Raw genomic sequence first — 21,329 nt, forward strand, 5'->3', positions numbered from 1 at the left:
CCAGAAAATTGACATGAACCACCCCAGTTGTAACATAAGATTTTGACTTTAATGAAAATTAACAGAAATGTGCATTTTATTTTCTAAAAGTAGGCATTTAATAAATAATAATAATAATAATAATAATAATAATAATAATAATAATAATAATAATAATAATAATAATAATTATACCTTGCCCATCTGGATGGGTGTATATTATGGAATACCTGCCCTATATATTATTTTTGTCAGCATTTCTGAAAGTAATGCTAGACTTATCTCCATGGAACAGTGATGTTCTAGCATGATTTATGACATTCAGCTGGAACCACAATCAAGGCGCTCTCTCTTGGGCAGTTATGTGCTGGCACAGAAAGTCTTGGGATTGGGCCATTAGGCAAGACTTTGCAATGCATCAAAGTTAGGAATTGATGCTTTCTTCAAACAAAATTGAGGGGAAGCATGAATTTTCCCCACACCAACATGTTCTGGCAAACTGGACTTTTGGATTGAAAAAGCAGCATAATTTAACCACAGTGTGTATCATGACTGCCTAACAAGATTATTGGAAATGAAGTGGAAATTATGAAATTGAATTATTAGAAGGCTGTAGATGGAAGCTTGGGATCAGAAACAACCCAGCTCATTAAGCCGTTTTGGTTTTATTCAGATAAACGTACATCGGGACTGAAACTGAGATGCTGCTTAACTTTCCCAACAAAATTAATGAGACTGGAAGTCTAATCTTATGTACTCAGAAGTACACGCCACTGATTACTATGAGAGTCAAGCCCCAATAATACATGCTCTCAGCAGCATGGAAACAGCTTCCATGCAGTATAATTTTAAGCTATAGGGGCATGCTGGTATATAATTCAACCGTGGGTAGGGATGATTGCACAAGTCTTTCACAAACATTTGCCATCCCATCAGGAAGGATGGTGGCTGATTTGGTAGGAAAGACCAACACCATCAAACTAATCCAATATGGTAACATTATGCCCACGTGAACCCTTGTGTTCACGCATTGCACCTTCGAGAAACACCTGGGGATGGAAGGAACTGTCAGTTTTGGTTCTCTCAGCTTCTCATACTTCCAATCTCAAATCCAGTTCTCCATGTTTTGTAGCAATTTGCAATTTAAAAAAAAACCCCTCATGAAAATTCATCTGCATGTTCTCCTAAGAAACAGAATTTCATATGCAGTTTTGACTAATAAACAGATTTTTGCAAGCAGTTTCCCCTAATATAATGCATTTTGGCATATTATTTTCACCAATACCTTCATTTTGGTGCACATCGCCACTCTAATGTGTGCACTTCTGTAAACAATGCTTGGAGAACCACCCTCAGTCCTAGCCAGAATGGCCAAGGGTCAGGGATGATGAAGGTTGCAACCTTTAGCTGCAATAAGGCATGAACTGTGTTGGTTTTCAGGCATGCAAAAAGGTCTGAGACCTTTTGGTGTAATGGCTTCTAATGTCACAAAACAACTGATGTCTCCCTTAAGCAGGAATATGGAGAGGGTCTATCATTTTCTAAGGGGACTTGCTCCCAGGCAAAAGGTTACAGATGTCCCTTTCCTCCTTCCCAGCTTTAGGGCATAGTGGGGGTTTTTTTGGTTTGGTTTTGCCCACAAAAGATGCAAAATATTCAAGTGGTCTGCGAAGTATTCAAGAATGAAAACTCAGCCACAAACTGTGAATATCTAATTAAATATGCTGCTGTATTTAGCAACCAGGTAAAAGCACTTTCAAATCTTTCTGTGCAATTTGGTTTCTCCTTTAGTTAAGAAGTAGCCTCTACCACTGGCAAGTTGTGAACCCAAATACAGTGGTACCTCGGGTTACATATGCTTCAGGTTACATACGCTTCAGGTTACAGACTCCGCTAACCCAGAAATAGTGCTTCAGGTTAAGAACTTTGCTTCAGGATGAGAACAGAAATCGTGCTCCGGTGGCGCGGCAGCAGCAGGAGGCCCATTAGCTAAAGTGGTGCTTCAGGTTAAGAACAGTTTCAGGTTAAGTACGGACCTCCGGAATGAATTAAGTACTTAACCCGAGGTACCACTGTACACGGAACCCCTTGGAAGATTTCTGTAAGACACGCTCCTCTTAACAAGACAGCAGATTTGAGGAACTGTCCACGTTCACTGGGCATTAGCACTGACCCGGAAAGCCAAGCATCCTTGCCCTTTTACCGTAGTTAAAGCAAGGAAGAGCTTTCCTCCGTGGCCTGATGGATGGCTCTTGTAAGTCTAATTATGAGTAGAGTAGAACGTTAACCTGAAAAATGTAGGCAACCCAAACAAAATTTTGCTATGTGCATTAGCATTCACCGGTATGTGGCGTTAAGTGTCCGGTCATACAAATATAGGTCTGAATTGTCAACCCTTTCTCATGAAAGCATGATCAACAGATGCAAGTCTTTATGGACTACTGTAAATCTCCATGCCAAAACTTCTTCCAAATAAACTTCCACTGGCCAGTCCCTGCTTAGGTCAATGTTTTCCAATAATACGTTCACATCCTTGCCATGCAGAATAGTTCCCCCTCAACTTGTGCCTTTTCAGAAGATGGATTTGCTTATATCCTGTGATATTCATACAAAAATAAATCCTGAGTTTTGGTTCCATGTGTGCCAGACAGATGTCCCTCTTTTTTAAGGAGGTGTCCAGACAGGTGCGTTAATTCTTTACTTCCCCAAATCCAGAGATAGTGTTGGTGATGTTGTGAGCGCTAGCCAATAAGTACCTAGCACATTATGCCGAAAATGTACAGAACTGTTATTTCTCCCCCCTAGGCATGCCCAAGAGCAAACCAACATGTTTATTCTAAGAGCAGCAGTGGACTACAAAACAGCCTCACGAATGTGACATTTTATTCACTTTGAGAAACTACAAACTTTCAAATGCACCACGAATTCAAACTTTGGAATGGTCCGTAATCAAATCAGTTCAAACTTCTCCTCCTGTAACCAAGCTCAGTTTAGAGTACAACAATGTTCCCTTGCAAATTTGCACATTGGTATTGCAAATATTATTTTGAATGGCAAGTGGATATTAAGCAACATGCGCAGAGGAGTGGAGACAAGCTCTTTCCCTTGGACTAAGGGGCAAGGGGCGGGAGTTCTGAGTCCTCCACGTTATCTGCATTTGAAAAGAAGTTTGCTTAGAAGGACTGATGTGGATTTCAAAGATGCAGAAGCAACAGAGGCCCATTTACGCCTTCAGATAAAAAGGGGTGACTGAACTTTGTAGTATGTTACTGTATGAAAGTGTTAGGTCAGCTGGAAGGGAAATATGGGGAATATATTACAAAGTGAAGTGGTTACATGTAATTACCAAGCGTAGTCCGCCAGAAGCTCAAAATAAAGAGGAAAGAGTGTACTCTGAACACATTTTAATAATAGTCACCTCAAAGTGAATGGAGAAAGAAAGCTAAACAAAAATAAATCTCTTAGGCGCTGAAAGGGCATGACGAGGCAGTACATGGCCAGAGAGCAGCGAGTGCTGAATTGCATTAACACTCCTGCCTGGATCAAGAATGGCAAAAACAGCAGCACCCCATAGCCAAGCCTCAAACATCAGTGCATAAAGAGAACATAAAAAGAAATTATTTTCTATTACTTTTCTTCACAGAAAAAGAAAAAGTAGCGCTGACTAGCTCAGCTGGTGCATGTAGGTTTTAAGCAAAACAACAGCAAAGATGAGGGAAGCATCAATGGGTGAGAAAGGAATTAAGACAAGTTTTGAAAAGTAGAACTGGGAAACTAAAGGGACTGTTCAGTGTTCTGTGTTTGTTTGTTTGTAATGTAATAGGCCAATAAATGCACAGGGAAGAGCCTGATATCCACACACTGAGTGGGATATGAAGAGAGCCGCTATGAACTTACAATTGGGGAGAAAATCCAATGCATGTTATGATGTAATATAGGCCTTGAAGAATGACAATGAAGTTGGGTGTGTATGTGCAGAACACAGCCCTGTGCTGGAGGTTCATCCTACAATTTGATCTCCTCCTGCTGCTCCCATTTGCAAGGGAGCCAGGAAAGGGGTTAAAACGCAGTCATCCAAGATAGTTCACTGATAACTGATGTCGTTATATAGTTATCTTCAGCACAGAGGTAGGACAATGAAACTCAGCACTCACATTGAAGACATAATCCTTTGATTAAACATCAAACATCACATCATTCCACCTGACACCTTGTTTACTTGAGGTGGGGAGATGGATGCAAAAAAATATAGTATTTCTGTACCTGAAGAAAGGCTTCTCAAACATTGTGCTTTACTAGTAATATTTATTTTTTATTTTTTGCAGCAGGCTTAGTGGTTACACGGGAGCGGTGCTGAAATCTATGGCATGTGGCTCTCACAGAGATAGCATCTGAAGTCATGGGGTATCTCTTTCTTTCTATCACGATGCTATACTAGGGGTTCTCATTTGATGAATAACTTTTCTACCTTGGTTACCTGCTACCCTGTTGTCAGGTTGGGGCTTCCTTCCCAGGGGTGGAAGAAGAGACACGAGTTAGACCTCTCACCAGAACACATCACTAGAGTCAACAAAATTATTTGCATGCTAAAGTTAACTGTGTATTTAAATGTTCTGTCGGGCTAAGCTTCAATAACTCATTTCCTCCCCAAGTCCCCACAGAAGCCTCTTCAAAAAGCAAAGCTTCTCTTCAGAACTAGCAATGTGAACAAAATCAAAGCAGGATAAAGTAGGATCACAGCCTCTCACCTATAAACCATTAACACAGGAAAGTGCTCAAAGGATTTGATAACAGAGTTCATGGAGAATCATCTGAATGGGGGGGGGAGGTTCAAAAAGTATCTACATGGTGCTTAACTTGCACCTAAATATTAGCAAGACAAAGAAGATGGTGTTGGACTTTCGAGGAAGAGAGGGGAACTATCCCCGTTGTATATGGGGGGGGGGTGTTGTGTAGAGAGAGTCTCTTCCTTTAAATTCCTGGGAATTTACCTTAGTGAAGACCTCACTTGGAAAAACAATATAACTCAGGTGGTTAGGAAGGCCCAGCAGAGACTCCATTTTCTCAGGATCTTGCAAAAGAATAATGTTAAACAACAATTGACAACCTCCTTCCACAATAGAAAGTGTCCTCTCATATTATACAACCGTGGCTTGACAGCCACGGACAGAAAGTCTTTATAGAGGATGGTGAACACAGCACATGATATCATAGGCTATCCTCTGAGCCCGCTAGATGGCATCGCAAGGCATTGATGACTTAGGAGAGCGAGAAAAATTCTCAGCACCTCTTTAATCTTCCACCCTCGGACAGGAGATATAGAAGTTGTATCAACAGTTGTATCAACAGGCTAAAAAACAGTTTCTATCCGTGGGCTGTTAGGCTGCTGAGTGGAAAATAATATAGTGCAACTGACTTTCGGGAGATTGAGTTTTTTTGGGGGGGAGGCTTGGTTAATTTCATTGTACACAGGTTGTACATTGACAATAAAGTTGTTGTTGTTGTTGTTGTTGTTGTTGTTATTAATTTCCTGTGGGCTCGCTCCTACTGTGTAAATGATTCTATGCCCCGTGTTACTAGCACAGATTTATGTCTCCCTTCCAACATTTCGCCAGTGAAAATAGGCATGTCCTGCCATGCCCTCCAACATTTCTCTTATGAAAATCGAGACATCCCCTCCAACATTTCTGTGATGAAAATAGGGACGTCCTAAGGAAAAGTGGGACATTCCTGGATGAAATCAGAAAATGGGATGGCTTCTTAAATCCGGGGCTGTCCCTGGAAAATGGGGTCTTGCCACAAGGGAGCTTGGAGCTGACATGCGGATCATTGTGCCTTTGGGTGAACATCTTCCACCCAGTGCTTCACTCACTGCCAAGAAACCTTGGCTGATGAAGGGAGACGAAGTACCTGGGTGTTGCTAAGTAACACCCTCCTCAGCTAGGTTGGTAAGTGGGCTGTTGTTCTAAGAAATGTTGGAGGGTATGGAGTTACGCAACCTCCAGGCCAAGGAGATAAAGAACTATACATACAACCTTCAGAAGACATCTAAAGGCAGTCCTGTATAGGGAAGTTTTAAAATGTTTATTGCTTTATTATGTTTTTATATATGTTGGAAGCTGCCCAGAGTGGCTGAGGCAACCCAGTCAGATGGGTGAGAAAGAAGATGAAGATGAAGATGAAGATGAAGAAGAAGAAGAAGAATGATACCCTATTTTAATATATATATAAAAATAAAAATTGTCCAGTAGCACCTTAGAGATCAACTAAGTTTGTTCTTGGTATAAGCTTTCGTGTGCATGCACACTTCTTCAGATAGTAGTCGTAGTAGTAATAGTAGTAGTAATAATAATAATAATGGAGTAGGACATCCCTATTTTTATCAGAGAAATGTTGGAGACTGTGGCGCTTGGGGTTAAACCACAGAGCCTAGGACTTGCCGATCAGAAGGTCGGCAGTTCGAATCCCCATGACGGGGTGAGCTCCTGTTGTTCGGTCCCTGCTCCTGCCAACCTAGCAGTTCGAAAGCACAAAGTGCAAGTAGATAAATAGGTACCGCCCCAGCGGGAAGGTAAACAGTGTTTCCGTGCGCTGCTCTGGTTCACCAGAAGCAGCTTAGTCATGCTGGCCACATGACCCGGAAGCTGTATGCCGGCTCCCTCGGCCAATAAAGCGAGATGAGCACCGCAACCCCAGAGTCGTCCGCGACTGGACCTAAGGATTAGGGGTCCCTTTACCTTTACCTATTCTGTCACAGTGTTCAGTGTCATAAGTATGTACTGGTTGTCACATTACACTGGAGGCACTGTGGGTAATACAAGATGTCCCAGGCCATATAGGAGGATCCTACACTACTATGGGTCTTCTGTACACTAGGAAGCTTCTGGAAGAGGTGATGCTTGTGTGACTAAGCTGCACAGCTTGGGGTCCAGGGCTTTTCATGTTGCCCAGAGAAGCAGCACAGGAGTCACAAAGGTAGTGCTTACTGCACAGGAAGACGTACAAGTAGTGAGGTGAGAAGGGGGCCTGTCATACCCTCAGACCAAAAGCAGAAGTCCTGAATAACCAAAGAATAAAGGTTGAAGCATAATGTGACAGGGTAAAAACCAGACAATTCCACAGTGGGAGGGTCCAATGTCTATTACAGAATTTGGTGTGGATGCAAACCAAACATAACTTTTCAGAACCACGTTGAATTAAACCAAACGGACTTGGCACTAGGGGAAATCTTGCATTACATTGGCATGTGGATGGGAAAAGAAACCTGAGAGATCTCCAGTCACTTCCTTCCTCAGTCTAACATTCATTTATATTAGCCAGCCAGCGCAGTACACAGGAGCCTAGGGAATCATCTGCTAGGTTTAAATAGCCTTTTAAATCCCATCAAAGATTATTTCCACCCCTCGCTTTTTACCCCCCATGGATTCTGAACTGGATTTCAACCATTTTGCAGTCAAATCATAAAAGGATTTAATGATAATGTAACAGCCAGCGGGGGGGGGGGGGGAGCTGGCAATCAACTGTATCTGCCCATTCTTAGCACCTTCAAGCACACAGAAAGTGTTAAATACAAAACTCATGACTTCACGGATTTGGCAGCCAGGTATCATTTTCTATTACTGACAAAAACACTTTTGATGCTGCCCTAGAATTTAAAAAAGGGAGTCAAAATTACACCCCCCCCTTTCCCCATAAGAAACTATTCTTGAAGTGACACAGAATTCCGGGAGTCTAGTTCAAACGTGAAATTAAGGCGCCCAAGGTAAGTTTTTAAAAATGCACGGGCCCAAGCCAGCTAAAACGAAATATTCCCCCCCCCCCAGAGGGAGATAATTTTTTACAGCACAAGCCTGTGTATGTTTCCCAAGACACAAGTCGTACTCTGTTTAGTGGGACTTATTCCCAATGAGCTGTGTACAGGATTGCAGCCTAAAGCACACGCTCAGTTCTCCTAAATCAAAGCAACTCAAATGTACTTAACTTTTTTAAATTATTGTATCTTTATTACATTTGTATCCTGCCAGATATAACCAAAAGGCAAAACCAACTAGGCCACAGGAAGTTTATCAGTGGCAATTATTACCAAGGGTATGGAGTAAATTTGGGCTCCAGGCTAACAGAATCTGTGAGTACAGTGGTACCTCGGGTTACATACGCTTCAGGTTACATATGCTTCAGGTTACAGACTCTGCTAACTCAGAAATAGTGCTTCAGGTTAAGAACTTTGCTTCAGGATGAGAACAGAAATCGCGCGGTGGCGGCGCAGTGGCAGCGGGAGGCCCCCATTAGCTAAAGTGGTGCTTCAGGTTAAGAACAGCTTCAGGTTAAGAACGGACCTCTGGAACGAATTAAGTACTTAACCTGAGGTACCACTGTACTTTACTTTCTCCGATATGAATTAATAGTTGCCATTTACGCCTATGGGGGGGGGGAGTGCTTCTCCTGTGTCAAGATCAGTGGGGCTTTCTGGATAACAGCTGACATGTGGGAAAGTGCAGCAGCCCCTGATTTCCACATGTCAGCTCTTAGCCAGAAGCCTCAGCAAAGTCCTGCTGCATCTCTGGCTCACGAGGAGACCCTCTCCAGAGCCCAAATAAGATGTCCCCTTTGGGCTCTGGTAAGGATCTGCTCACAAGCCAGAGGTGCATCCGGGCTTTGCTGAGGCCTATCTGGTCTCTCCCCACTACTTCCAGGTTTCTAGGGCATTGTGAATGTGTGGTCATGAGTGAATTGAACACCAATAATAATAATAATAATAATAATAATAATAATAATAATAATACAGTGGTACCTCGGGTTAAGAACTTAATTCGTTCCGGAGGTCTGTTCTTAACCTGAAACTGTTCTTAACCTGAAGCACCACTTTAGCTAATGGGGCCTCCCGCTGCTGCCATGCCGCTGGAGCACGATTTCCGTTCTCATCCTGAAGCAAAGTTCTTAACCCAAGGTACTATTTCTGGGTTAGCAGAGTCTGTAACCTGAAGTGTATGTAACCTGAAGCGTATGTAACCCGAGGTACCACTGTAATTTATTATTCATACCCTGCTCATCTGGCTGGTTTTTCCCAGCCACTCTGGGCGGTTTCCAACAAAAGATTAAAAATACATTAAAATACATAAATGAGGAGATGCTTTGCACCCAGGTTAAGAGTAAGGGAAAACAGCATTGGTACCTCTGCAAATTAATGATGATATCTATTTATTATGAAAAAAAGATACTTATCTGGAAACAGCAGCATTTTACTCTCCGTCCCCTCACTGTTTGTCCATTATAGTCTCACCCTGAGCCTCTATATCGGGGTCAGCACACTTTTTCAGCAGGGGGCCAGTCCACTGTCCCTCAGACCTTGTGGGGGGCCGGACTATATATTTTTTTGGGGGGTGGGTGGGAAATGAACGAATTTCTATGCCCCACAAATAACCCAGAGATGCATTTTAAATAAAAGCACACATTCTACCCATGTAAAAACACACTGATTCCCGGACCATCCGTGGGCCAGATTTAGAAGGTGATTGGGCCGGATCCAGCCTCCGAGCCCTAGTTTGCCTACCCTTGCTCTATATCCTATTTTCCTCCCTCCCTGCACCCAGTACAATTTTACCATGAGACAGTTAAACTCCGAGTTAATTACTTCAAGGAAACAATATACCTTTTTCTTATTGCAGACTAGCCTTAAGAGATTTGTGGTAAGATCATCTCGTGTAATAGGATTCTAGGTAAGGAAACAAGAGCTTATCTGGGATTTAGGAAATACTGTAGTTTTCTTTAAGTGGCTAAATGCGAAACAACAAAGGAAATACTGGCTTTAAAAATACTTGTATAACAAGCTTTTGTTATCCCTGAAAGTAACCATACCACAGTTTTAATAAGAGTCTTACCTGGCAATATTATCTTTGTGCAGAGGCGGACTAATTAGAAATGGAACTGGATTTACATAAATTTTGGCGGCATACCATGCACACTAACCGCTGTGAGGAATGTAGCCAATATTCCACTCCAGTTTTTGTAATACTTTTAGGCTGCAATCCCATGTATGATTGCTTGGGAGTAAGCATCACTGAATCCACAGAGTGATGTTATGCAGTTAGGCCTGCTTAAACCCAGGGGTTTCAAGTTATCTGAAGGCTAAGCTAGTTGTAAAGTGGGAATTCTCCTTAGACATCCCAATGTTTCTTGCATTGGTGAATAAGAAGAGGGAGAGGGATTTTGGATCAGTGCTGTAACACAGAAGTAGGTATAGTTCTCTCTTCTGTGCTGTCTCCATACTGAAATTGCTCCCCACACACCAAAGCTATTTGCCTTGGGGGGGGGGGGAGAGGCACAGTACAGGTGTATCTGCATTGTACCTGTAAACAGCTGTGACTTAAGTTGGGGAAAAGGCTTAGATTTCCACCCTCGACCCCAGATTAGTGTTCCATGGCTGCTTTTAATAAATCACAGCAAAATAGAAGGTAAGATAAAGGGTAAAGGACCCCTGGATGGTTAAGTCCAGTCAAGGGTGACTATGGGGTTGCGGTGCTCATCTCACTTTCAGGCAGAGGGAACTGGCGTTTGTCCCCAGACAGCTTTCCAGGTCATCTGGCCAGCATGACAAGACCGCTTCTAAGGCAACAGAACACCGTGATGGAAACCAGAGCGCATGGAAATACCATTTACCTTCCTGCCACAGCAGCACCTATTTATCTACTTGCACTGGTGTGCTTTCAAACTGCTAGGTTGGCAGGAGCTGGGACAGAGCAACGAAAGCTCACTCCATCATGGGGATTCAAACTGCCGACTTTCTGATCAGCAAGCCCAAGAAGCTCAGTGGTTTAGACCAGTGCTTCCCAACCTTTTTTGGGCAAAGGCACACTTGTTTCATGAAAAAAATCTCGAGGCACACCACCATTACAGCCCCGTGACGTCAGCGCGCAGCGTCACGCCGGGAGGGACGCACGAAAGTGTAAGTTTCAATTTTTTCCCCTCCCCCTTGCCTTCCTTCTGTGCCAACCGCCAAAAAGCCAAGAAAAAAGCCAAGACTTTAGGGCAGCAGGTCGACACGGAAGAAGCTCCTACCTAAGGACAGGTGCGACGGCCGTGTCCTCTTCTGCCACACTTGGCAGCCCTGCCTCACGGTCGTGACTCCCACCCTGATTTCTCCCCGCAGGTTGAGCGGCACAGGCAGCCCAATGTGTCCAGCCCAGACACAAGCCCCGCTTCCCCACTCTAGATCCTGAATGCGACCAAGTGCTCTGGACTCCCGAGCAGGGTGGGAAAGAGGACTCGCATCTGGTAGCCTCCGGGCTCCTCACCTGCTTGAGGGATGGCATTGCAGGCAAGCTGCCGGCCGTCGCCATCGCCACCCCCTCATGCGAGTGGACCTGCCCGGAGTGGTGGGCCGGGGGAGGCTCGCTCTCTGTGGGGATGTGGCCCGCACGCGCGGCCCCGCTTCCTCCTGCCCAGGGCTGAGCTCCTTACCCGCGATCTCAGTCTCGCGCATGCGGATCCCACTTATTCCGAAGCTCGCGCCACTAGCCGGGGCTCTCACACCGTGCCAGGGCGAGGCGGCGCGGCCCACTGACGTCATCGCGGCTCGCCGCCGCCCTCGACTTCCCTGTTCCCTCCCCTCCCTCGGGTCGCCGTGGTTACCGAGGACTGCAAGCTGCTCGGGCGAGCGTGGGGCATTAAGTGGGAGAAGGAAAATTAAAATTAAAACTCGCCTGAAGGCCGCCTCTCCGGATATGAAGCTATCTTTCGAATTTTTTAATTTTTCCCGCGGCACACCAGGCAACGTCTCGCGGCACACTAGTGTGCCGCGGAACACCGGTTGGGAAACACTGGTTTAGACCATAGCGCCACCCGCATCCCTGCTACAGCAAAATAACTTGCATCTAGTTCTGCGTAGACTGGGCTCAGAGGGGCTCATTTCCATGCATAGCAGTGGGCTGTTAGACTGCAGCATGAATTGTATCATTCCAAAGCATGATAAAAAGAATCCATATCCCAATGCATTACCTAAGGTGTGTCCCAAACTCTCATGCGCTATTCATCAATAGGCGATAGAAAGTCATAAATCACTTACTGTCAGCAGCTAGAAAGATCGTAACTAGACACTGGAAGGACTTATCAGGAGTATCAAAATGTATGGGAAACCCCCCTACTAGAAAAATTAACCAACAAACTTAAACAAACGCAGGGACGAGCAAAGGAGAATCCCTTCACCCCTTTGTGGTTCTCCTTTATCACATACATAGCGCTACCGGACTATGACTTTATCCCCCCCCAACAGCATACAAATCAACATGACTAACGTGACACAACAACAACACACACACCCCAAACCCACATACAAACAAACCTTACTGCAAACAACCAACCAAATGCAACCAACCAAACCCTGGACCCTCCAGTATCTCACAACGTCAATAAAAGCAAATAACTATACAAACAAAGGACCTATCCTCAAGACCCTGACACAAAACCCCCACACAAACACCATGCAGTGGAATGAAAAGATTACTGTCTCCTCAACCCTCCTCCCTTCTCTCCTCTCTCTTTCCCTGCCCCCAAGTCTATGACAAGAGTGTTCAATACCAAATGTAAACAAACTGTGAAAACAGATCTATGAACTGAAAGTGGAGACGCTATAAGTACTTTTCCTTGTTTATTTGTTTGCCTTGTATCACAAAAATCTTTAATAAAAACTATTCTTTTTATATAAAAAAGCAATAGGTGATTGATCAATATTCTAGTCTTCCCTAGGTATTGGACCCCAACTTGTTGGACTACAAGTCCCATCATCCCTGACCATTGGCCAAGCTGCCTAGGTATAAGTTGTACCCCAGCAAAATCCGGTGACCCAGGTTGCAGAAGGCTGATCTCTCCGCTTCTGCAAAACATCAAGCACTGAGCCATTTCTGCTGCAAAGCGTCAAGCACTGAGGACTCAAGGGATGTACAACAACAACAAAATCAGATGCTAAAAATGTGTAAGTGAATCAGCTCTTAAAGGTTCAGGAGCTGTACCTGGCCATGCTAGCTACTGACAATTTTGAGTCATATTGTACTAGGCGCATGAAATGGGAGAATTAATACGAGAGGGACAGAGATTCCTTCACAGCTTCTGTTTATGAATTTTTAGGGTTTCTTATCTACCGTTCGCCATAATTTCCCAGGTTGGATTACAAATATAAAATCATAGAGTTTACACAATGATTAAATCAGCCCCAAACGAAAACAGCGCAGTGTAGGCTAAGCAAAAAAGAAGAGGTGGATCCCTCAGAAATACTTCTGACTGCCAAAGGCCAGGGTAAAAAGGTTTGTCATCAGCATAGGGTGGAAGCTAAATAATGATGGTTCCACATGTGCTTCCTTGGGGAGAGAGGTCCACAATTTAGGGGATGCTGGAGAGAAATCCTTCTCCTGAACCACCATTCCCCACATTTCTAAGGATGCTGCTACCACTGAGGGAAACTATGCATAACTGCAGTATCAACAGTTCTTTGTGTACATTGTGATTCACTATGTGAAAGTGTATAAAAGCTGTGAAGACTGTGGCATTGGTCAAGAGCAGGGGTCAGCAGCCTTTTTCAGCTGTGGGCTGGTCCAACGTCCCTCAGACCATGTGGAGGGCCGGACTATATTTTGAAAAAAAATATGAACGAATTCCTATAACCCACAAAAAACCCAGAGATGCATTTTAAATAAAAGCACACATTCTACTCATGTAAAAACACCAGGCAGGCCCCACAAATAACCCAGAGATGCATTTTAAATAAAAGGACACATGCTGATGGGCTAGATTGAGAAGGCGATTGGGCCGGATATGGCCCACGGACCTTAGGTTGCCTACCCCTGGTCAAGATATTTTAGCTTTCTTTTTATTTTAAAAAAAGTAAGTGTCTAGTTCTCAGGGTTTTGAAGAGAGACTTGAAAATGTATGGACCATAGCTATGAAAAGAGCTGACACCAGAGATGGCTGAATTAAAATGTCTGTTCTCTCGTTGGGGGTATTGCTTCAATACTCTGTAGAACTTCACTTTCTCCATTACCACCAAACTCAGAGCACATTATATACAATAACACACACACCTCTGTAAATCTGCCTTATTTACAGAGTACACAGAATGGAGCTTTTTCTCAGCACAAAAATGGGATTTCCTGGATGCATCTTTTCTTTAGCACAGAGTGCACAGTCCCGAATATGAGCAACCGATTCAGAAAAAGTTCCCTCTGCACCCAGGAGAGAAAAACAAGAGTTAACTTTCTGCGGCTGACTCGTCTGAACATGGGAAAAAAATCTTCCAAATGCACTCATCACGGCCAGCTACCCTGTCTGAATTGAAGACCATGACCTGGCTTAGGTTTAACGCTGACACATTCTTCCTGTGCTGGCACAAAGTAAACTTCCAGACGTTTCTAAAAATGGCCTGCAGGCAGAACTACTGTGACCCTAAGCATAGGGAGGCTATTTCAGATCCTCACGGGATATGACAGGAAGACCTCCGTAAATGACAAATGATACTCTCTCAAGTCAAGAGCATTCCATTTCAATTTCCCCCGAAAAACCTGGACTGAAATAGGGAAATGTAATAAAGGCAGGAGCGGTCAAATTTTGTCAAGTTGCTTACAGGATTATTGTAGCTTACCGCTCCTTCTGGTTACCGCAAAATGTTTGCTGGCATATCTTGGGGGGTTTCCAGGAAGGTCTGTTCAGCCATTGCTAATCCCTCATTCTTCTGGATGGGTGACCAATGCAGACTTTGCAGCTTCAGCATCAAGCCAGCCTTGCTTAACATCCAGCCTAAGGATGAGTTCTGGGAAACTCAAAAGCTTGCTCTTGCCATTTGCTTGATAAAGAAAGGTATTGCCTGACTGTGAATTTTGAGGTGGTTTCCTTGTTGTGGACCAACATAGCTGCCTCTAATTTTTTTAATACAGAGGCTGGTGTTGGTGATCTAACAGCACTCAGAAAACTAACACAAGTTATTGGGGGCAGATCTAAGCTCATGGTTTTTAACATTAAGGGATGGTTTTGATAACATAGATGGACACATGACGTCCTACATTTTACGTTCATGATGTGCTATTACCTTGTCTTTTTTATCGCTGAATTTTTAATCATTTTATGCTGCTATATCAGTGAAACATTGCTCAGATGTGCCTATGTAGTGTTTTGCCTTATTCCATGCTGTGGGTTAAACCACAGAGCCTAGGACTTGCCAATCAGAAGGTCAGCGGTTCAAATCCCCGTGATGGGGTGAGCTCCCGTTGCTTGGTCCCTGCCCTGCCAACCTAGCAGTTCAAAAGTATGTCAGAGTGCAAGTAGATAAATAGGTACCGCTCCGGTGGGAAGGTAAACGGCGTTTCTGTGCACTGCTCTGGTTCACCAGAAGTGGCTTAGTCATGCTGGCCACATGACCCGGAAGCTGTACGCCGGCTCTCTCGGCCAGTAAAGCGAAATGAGCGTCGCAACCCCAGAGTCGTTCATGACTGGACCTAATGGTCAGGGGTCCCTTTACTTTACTTTACACAGCATTCAAATCAATGGTATTCGAAGGGCAGATAACAAAGAATATGGAGGAAGGAAGGAAGGAAGGATTAAAATCTGACACTACAGAGCAGAACAGAGCAACCAACGACCAGCAGGAAAAGAAACAGCGTTTTGGAAAATGGTGTGGCCAGGTATTACTTACATTTGACATAAAAAAAAACTAAAGTAAAAATGTTTTAATTAACAAGTATGCCCTGTGACGTTTTAGAACGACCTAATATCGTTCCAATAGGGGGGAAATAACGTTAATCAGGTCATTGTAGCCTGGGAATAACAATGTTCAGGCTTGCAACAGGAACAATTTCCCAACATTTTGCTGTAGCTATGGAGATTACAACAGTATAATGGGCACCCAAGTTGATAGTCTCTGAACATTTCTGTGGAATATTTCCAGCGAATGCTGTCTATTGTACTTTGCTCTAACTAGGCCTGAAAGCAGCTTATAAATATAAACATAGTAGGATGCTAGAATCTTTACAGCTGTGAACTGAGAGGGGTAGGGGAGATCTCAGTGTAATGCCAGTCAAAGAAGCGGGCAGGTGATTCTGAACAATGAAGTAAAAGGGAAATGGGGTGCGGAAAAGTAATAATTATTTTTTTTCTGCAACTTTATCGTACACTGCTTATATACTGTAGTGTTAGGTGGTGCATACACTGTTGAAAAATAAATAAATAAAAACAATCACATCCTTAAATGTGGTCCTTGACAAAACAGTTGTACTGAACCTCAGAGCAGCCTCCATACCAGATCACTGCAAAGTGACCAATGTAACAGAATTTTTTTAAGAGGGTGGTGGAGGTGGTGAAATTTAGGAAATTACAGGTAAGTTAGCTTAATGTCTGTTCTGGGTAAACTGGTTGAAACCATTATCAAAGATAAAATTGTCAAGGATATAGAAGAACAAGCCTTACAGAAGAAGGATCAATAAAGCTACTGCAAAGGTAAGTTGTGCCTAACTAACTTTTCAGAGTTCTTTTTTCCATGTGTCAGCTAGCACATGGATGTGGGTGATTCTGTGTAGACATTGGTTACTTCGATATTCTGTTATACAAAGTATTGGAAGCAGAGTCGAAATGCTGGTGGTTGTTGAATGGAAATAAAAGATGCCTTACGTCAAAATTAACAGCTACAGTATATAAGAGGGAAAGGAAGAAAAAAAGCCTGACACATTTGTTCAGAACTATTATGCAAAAAGAGCACATTATTCAGGAAACATTAGATACTTCTTTGGTATATGATGATTTGTATACAGCGGTTGCACCAGTGGAAAGCAGCTTATGTAATTAATCTTTCTCTTCCTCATCTTCTTCCTATAAGTCTCCTGCACCCCCACAAAATCTTCTGCCTCAATTCATTCATCCCTCTAGACCACCACCCCCGCCATTTTACCACCTTGGAGATCTATCTGGATCAAAAACTACTCTCAGGGTATACTGGGAGATCTTTTGCCATCTGTCCAGTCTAAATAGCATTAGCGAATGAGCTGACCTCAAGTCTGTTGTCTACCAATATGGCCGACACAACAGCGGCCTCTGGTGGCCATATGGCCAACTGCTGACAGGTCCATCCATTGTGTTGCAATTTGTAATAAAATACAGTGGTACCTCGGGTTAAGTACTTAATTCGTTCCGGAGGTCCATTCTTAACCTGAAACTGTTCTTAACCTGAAGCACCACTTTAGCTAATGGGGCCTCCTGCTGCCACCGTGCCGCCAGAGCACGATTTCTGTTCTCATCCTGAAGCAAAGTTCTTAACCCGAGGTACTATTTCTGGGTTAGCAGAGTCTGTAACCTGAAGCGTCTGTAACCCGAGGTACCAGTGTACAGAAATCAGGTGGCCAACAAAGGATGGCAACACGGTTTGGGGGCCTTTTCACTTGTGTGACTTGAATCAGCATACATAAGACCACAAATGTATACAACACTTCCAATGTTGTTGTTTAGTCATTTAGTCATGTCCGACTCTTCATGACCCCATGGACCAGAGCATGCCAGGCACTTCTGTCTTCCACTGCCTCCTGCAGTTTGGTCAAACTCATGCTGGTAGCTTCGAGAACACTGTCCAACCATCTCATCCTCTGTCATCCCCTTCTCCTTGTGCCCTCCATCTTTCCCAGCATCAGGGTCTTTTCCAGGGAGTCTTCTCTTCTCATGAGGTGGCCAAAGTATTGGAGCCTCAGCTTCACGATCTGTCCTTCCAATGAGCACTCGGGGCTAATTTCCTTCAGAATGGATAGGTTTGTTCTTCTTGCTGTCCATGGGACTCTCAAGAGTCTCCTCCAGCACCATAATTCAAAAGCATCAATTCGGAGACACTAAAGTGACACTAAAGCTCATCTTTTTACAATGAACCATGCAATTGGATGGGGACTCTTGCACGATGTACCTGGCGTGCTCTGGTCCATGGGGTCACAAAGAGTCGGACACGACTAAATGACTAAACAACAACAAAGTGTCTCCGAACTACAACATGGAAAAGAACCCGCATCCATATTCCCACTTGCAAGGCCGGTGACTTTATGATTATGCTGGTGGGTTTTTATTTAATGCACATTCCTCGATCCTGCTCCTATCACTGGTCTGCCGACTTAACACTGACATCTGGCTTCCATACCCACTGAAATATCAAAAGCAAAAGGCACGGCTGGTTTCATGGGGGGGGGGGAGTGCTGTGATCCGCTTCGTTACGATGCCACACAATGAATATCTGGGCCCCCTTCAAAGAGCGCCAGTTTAACTCAGAGCTAAAACAGACAAGCAGAAGAGCTTGCCTGGTGAGTTTGCTGCTGTGCCTGTTCTCTGTTTCAGATTCCAGGTTGGCATTTCAAATATATGAATCATCCCCACCCCCTCACCCTGCCCCATCAGAATACAGTGGTACCTCGGTTTAAGAACAGCCCTGTTCACGAACAGTTTGGTTTTCGAACTCCACAAAGGCGGAAATAGTGTCCCAGTTTGTGAACTTTACCTCGGTCTAAGAACGGAAGCCGACTAGTGGAAAGGCACTGGCGGAGGGAGGCCTCATTAGGGAAAGTGCGCCTCAGTTTAAGAATGGTTTCAGTTTAAGAACTACCAACAGTGGAAGACTGGCAGATGAAGATGATGGACTTTTCGGAGCTAGCTGAGCTGACTGGAAGAATCCGCGACCAGAAAGAAGAAGAGTTTCAAGAGGACTGGAGGAAATTTAAGGACTACTTAAATAAATATTGTAATATAAAAAATTGGAAATTACTTGAAAGAAACAAATAGGCCTAGGATTAAACTAAGTTATAATTAAATAAATGGGATTTCGAATGTTAAGAAAAGTGAATAAGATGGACTATAATTGGAAATTGTTTTAGTTTAATAATGATATTGGAAAGCTGTTACTTTTAATTACAAGGAAACTCAGAAGGGAGGGATTTGAGGAAGTCAACCAAGATGTTTAAAAGGTTAGATTTGTGAAGAATTAAGTTGGTTGTTATTGCTTATCTGTTTATTGCTCCCTTTTTTCTTCTTCTTTCTTCTTTTTCTTTTTCTGTTTTTGTGTATCATTTTGCTTTGTGGTTTGTGTTATCATTGTGGAAAATCTAATAAGAAAATTTGGGGGGAAAAGAATGGTTTCGGTTTAAGAACGGACTTCCGGAACAGATTAAGTTCATACACCGAGGTACCACTGAACTCCTTTTAGAAGACATCTGAAGGTAGCCCTGTTTAGAGAAGCTTTTAATGTTTAATAGATTATTGTATTTTAATATTCTGTTGGAAGCCGCCTAGAGTGGCTGGGGAAACCCAGCCAGATGGGCGAGGTACAAATAATAAATTGTTGGTTGTTGTTGTTGTTGTTGTTCCTTATGCATCCAAAACTTAAATAATGGGCAGCCTAGAACCTTCTTTCTGATATGCTAGTTTTCAGTGTACAGGGACTCCCTGTCAGGGAGCGCTTTAGTCTCTTTCTGCCGCAAATCCAGACTTTGGAGAGGAGACAGGCTAGATCCTGCTCCTTGACTGAGCGATAGGTGGCAAACCCTGAGGGCTGTGGAGTGGACAGAGCTGTGTGTCCCACGTCAATCTACCCTGCACACCCTAAGCCAGCTCACTGCCCTCTGGTGCAGTTGAGGATGCTATCTTATTGCCTGTGTTATTGCAACAGGCAAGATTCCACTTGGTTTTTATACGTGGAAGGAGAGATTTTGTTCTTTGCTCCAGGCAGCAAAGTGTCATTGGCAGCAAAGCTATGTTTTAAAGAGCAATGGTGTTTCCCAAGTAAGAGGAACAGGATAAGGCTAAAACTGGAACCCTTCTCTCTTAAACACACACATACATGAATTCTGAACAAAAACAAAAGTTCTGAATTGTGAGCCTCTGGAATAAGGATTCTCAATTGATACTTTGACAACAATAATGCAAACCTATAGGCCTGCCTTCTAATAGAAATCCATTTCCTCTTGTCACATCATTCAGATTTTTGCCCCACCTGAATATTTTTTTTTGCAAAACAAAAATCACCTTGAAGCTACTTGATCCAAGCCGCTTTTTGGAATTTGAGTTAATAATTTATCCTAATCTTTCAATATTTCATAGGCTCCTTTGCTCTTCTTACTTGTTTTCCCCCTGAACCACTCTTATGTGTTTTAGAGCAGCAAAACTAGGCCTGCATTATCCAATTTCATTGTAAGTGGACAACAATCTAATTATGTTCAGTTGGGAAACAGGAAAGGGGCCTGAATTCAGCCACAGACTGGGGTTCTGTGCTGATCACAGCTTCACAAATGGCAATTGTTTATCACTGAAAGAGACAGGAATCCCCAGAAGTATTGGAATACTATAGAAGAATATGGAATGAGTTATGCTCCTACTAAAGTTAAGCACTTTTGCCCCTGCTTTCAATATCAGAGTCCCTCACACATTGAAATCAGTGGGCAAAAAAGTGCTTGATTTTATAAAAATTTCTTAACGTGCCTTCTCCAACCTGTTATCCTCCAGAGGTTTGGAACTACAAGTCCCGCCATCCTTGACTGTTGGGCATGCTGGTTGGGGCTGATGGGAGTTGTAGTCCAAAACATCTGGAAGACAAAAAGATGGAGAAAGCTGTGCTCAGTCTTTCAGCTGCCCTAATCTTTCAGGCTTCATTGCAAGGTTAACTAAGATTTTTGGAGGAGGACAAGATTCTCAGTATGGTTCTACTAAAGCATTCAACTAAAAAGAAAATAAGAGGTGCTAGACTGAACCCTGAGTTCGTCTAGTCCAGGTTTCCTCAAACTCGGCCCTCCAGGTGTTTTGAGACTACAATTCCCATCATCCCTGACCACTGGTCCTGCTAGCTAGGGATCATGGGAGGTCAAAAACATCTGGAGGGCCGAGTTTGAGGAAGCCTGATCTAGTCCAAGACGATGTGTCTAAGAGCAGCCAGATGCTTCCAAGAAACAGGGCACTAAAGCAAGAGCAGCTGGCATTCTGAGATAGACTGCTCTGGAAGATGGAGGTTCAGTTTAACTATCACGGCTTATAGTTAGTGATAAGCGTCATGGATGTCTAATCCTTTTAAAAAGCAATCAATGCTAATGTTCATGGCTGCATCTTGTGACGCCGAGCTCCGTAGGTTAATTAGATGTGGTTTGAAGAAGAAGTTCCTTTTGTATTTCCTGAACCTACTACTAACCCAAATCACTGGGTGATTGCGTTTTAGTATTATGTTACATCTGGGATGACAAATCTGAATGACCTATGAAGCATTGTGATTTCAAATGGTGAGCACTTTCAGTCCTCCCCACCCCCATCAAAAATGGCCAAATAACTGGTGTGTGTTTGACTGCAAGGTGGAATCTACACACATATAG

At 43.5% G+C, this 21,329-nt stretch overlaps 1 protein-coding gene across 2 annotated transcripts in view; it reads right to left on the minus strand.

The window, feature by feature from the left end:
• Positions 1 to 21,329, minus strand: part of TRABD2A (TraB domain containing 2A) — a 111,420-nt gene that overhangs the window by 77,899 nt on the left and 12,192 nt on the right. Inside the window, exon 1 of one of the 2 annotated variants that reach the window (XM_081176589.1) lies at positions 175 to 291. The exons of the other annotated variant lie outside the window; for it this stretch is intronic. Within the exon in view, the coding sequence (XP_081032715.1) occupies positions 175 to 183 (9 nt within the window). The 5' untranslated portion in view covers positions 184 to 291. Of the gene's footprint in view, positions 1 to 174; positions 292 to 21,329 lie in introns of those variants that run through there. 2 annotated transcript variants of the gene reach the window in all.

The sequence above is a fragment of the Podarcis bocagei genome, assembly GCF_964188305.1.
Source record: "Podarcis bocagei genome assembly, chromosome: 17".
Taxonomy (NCBI): Eukaryota; Metazoa; Chordata; class Lepidosauria; order Squamata; family Lacertidae; genus Podarcis; species Podarcis bocagei.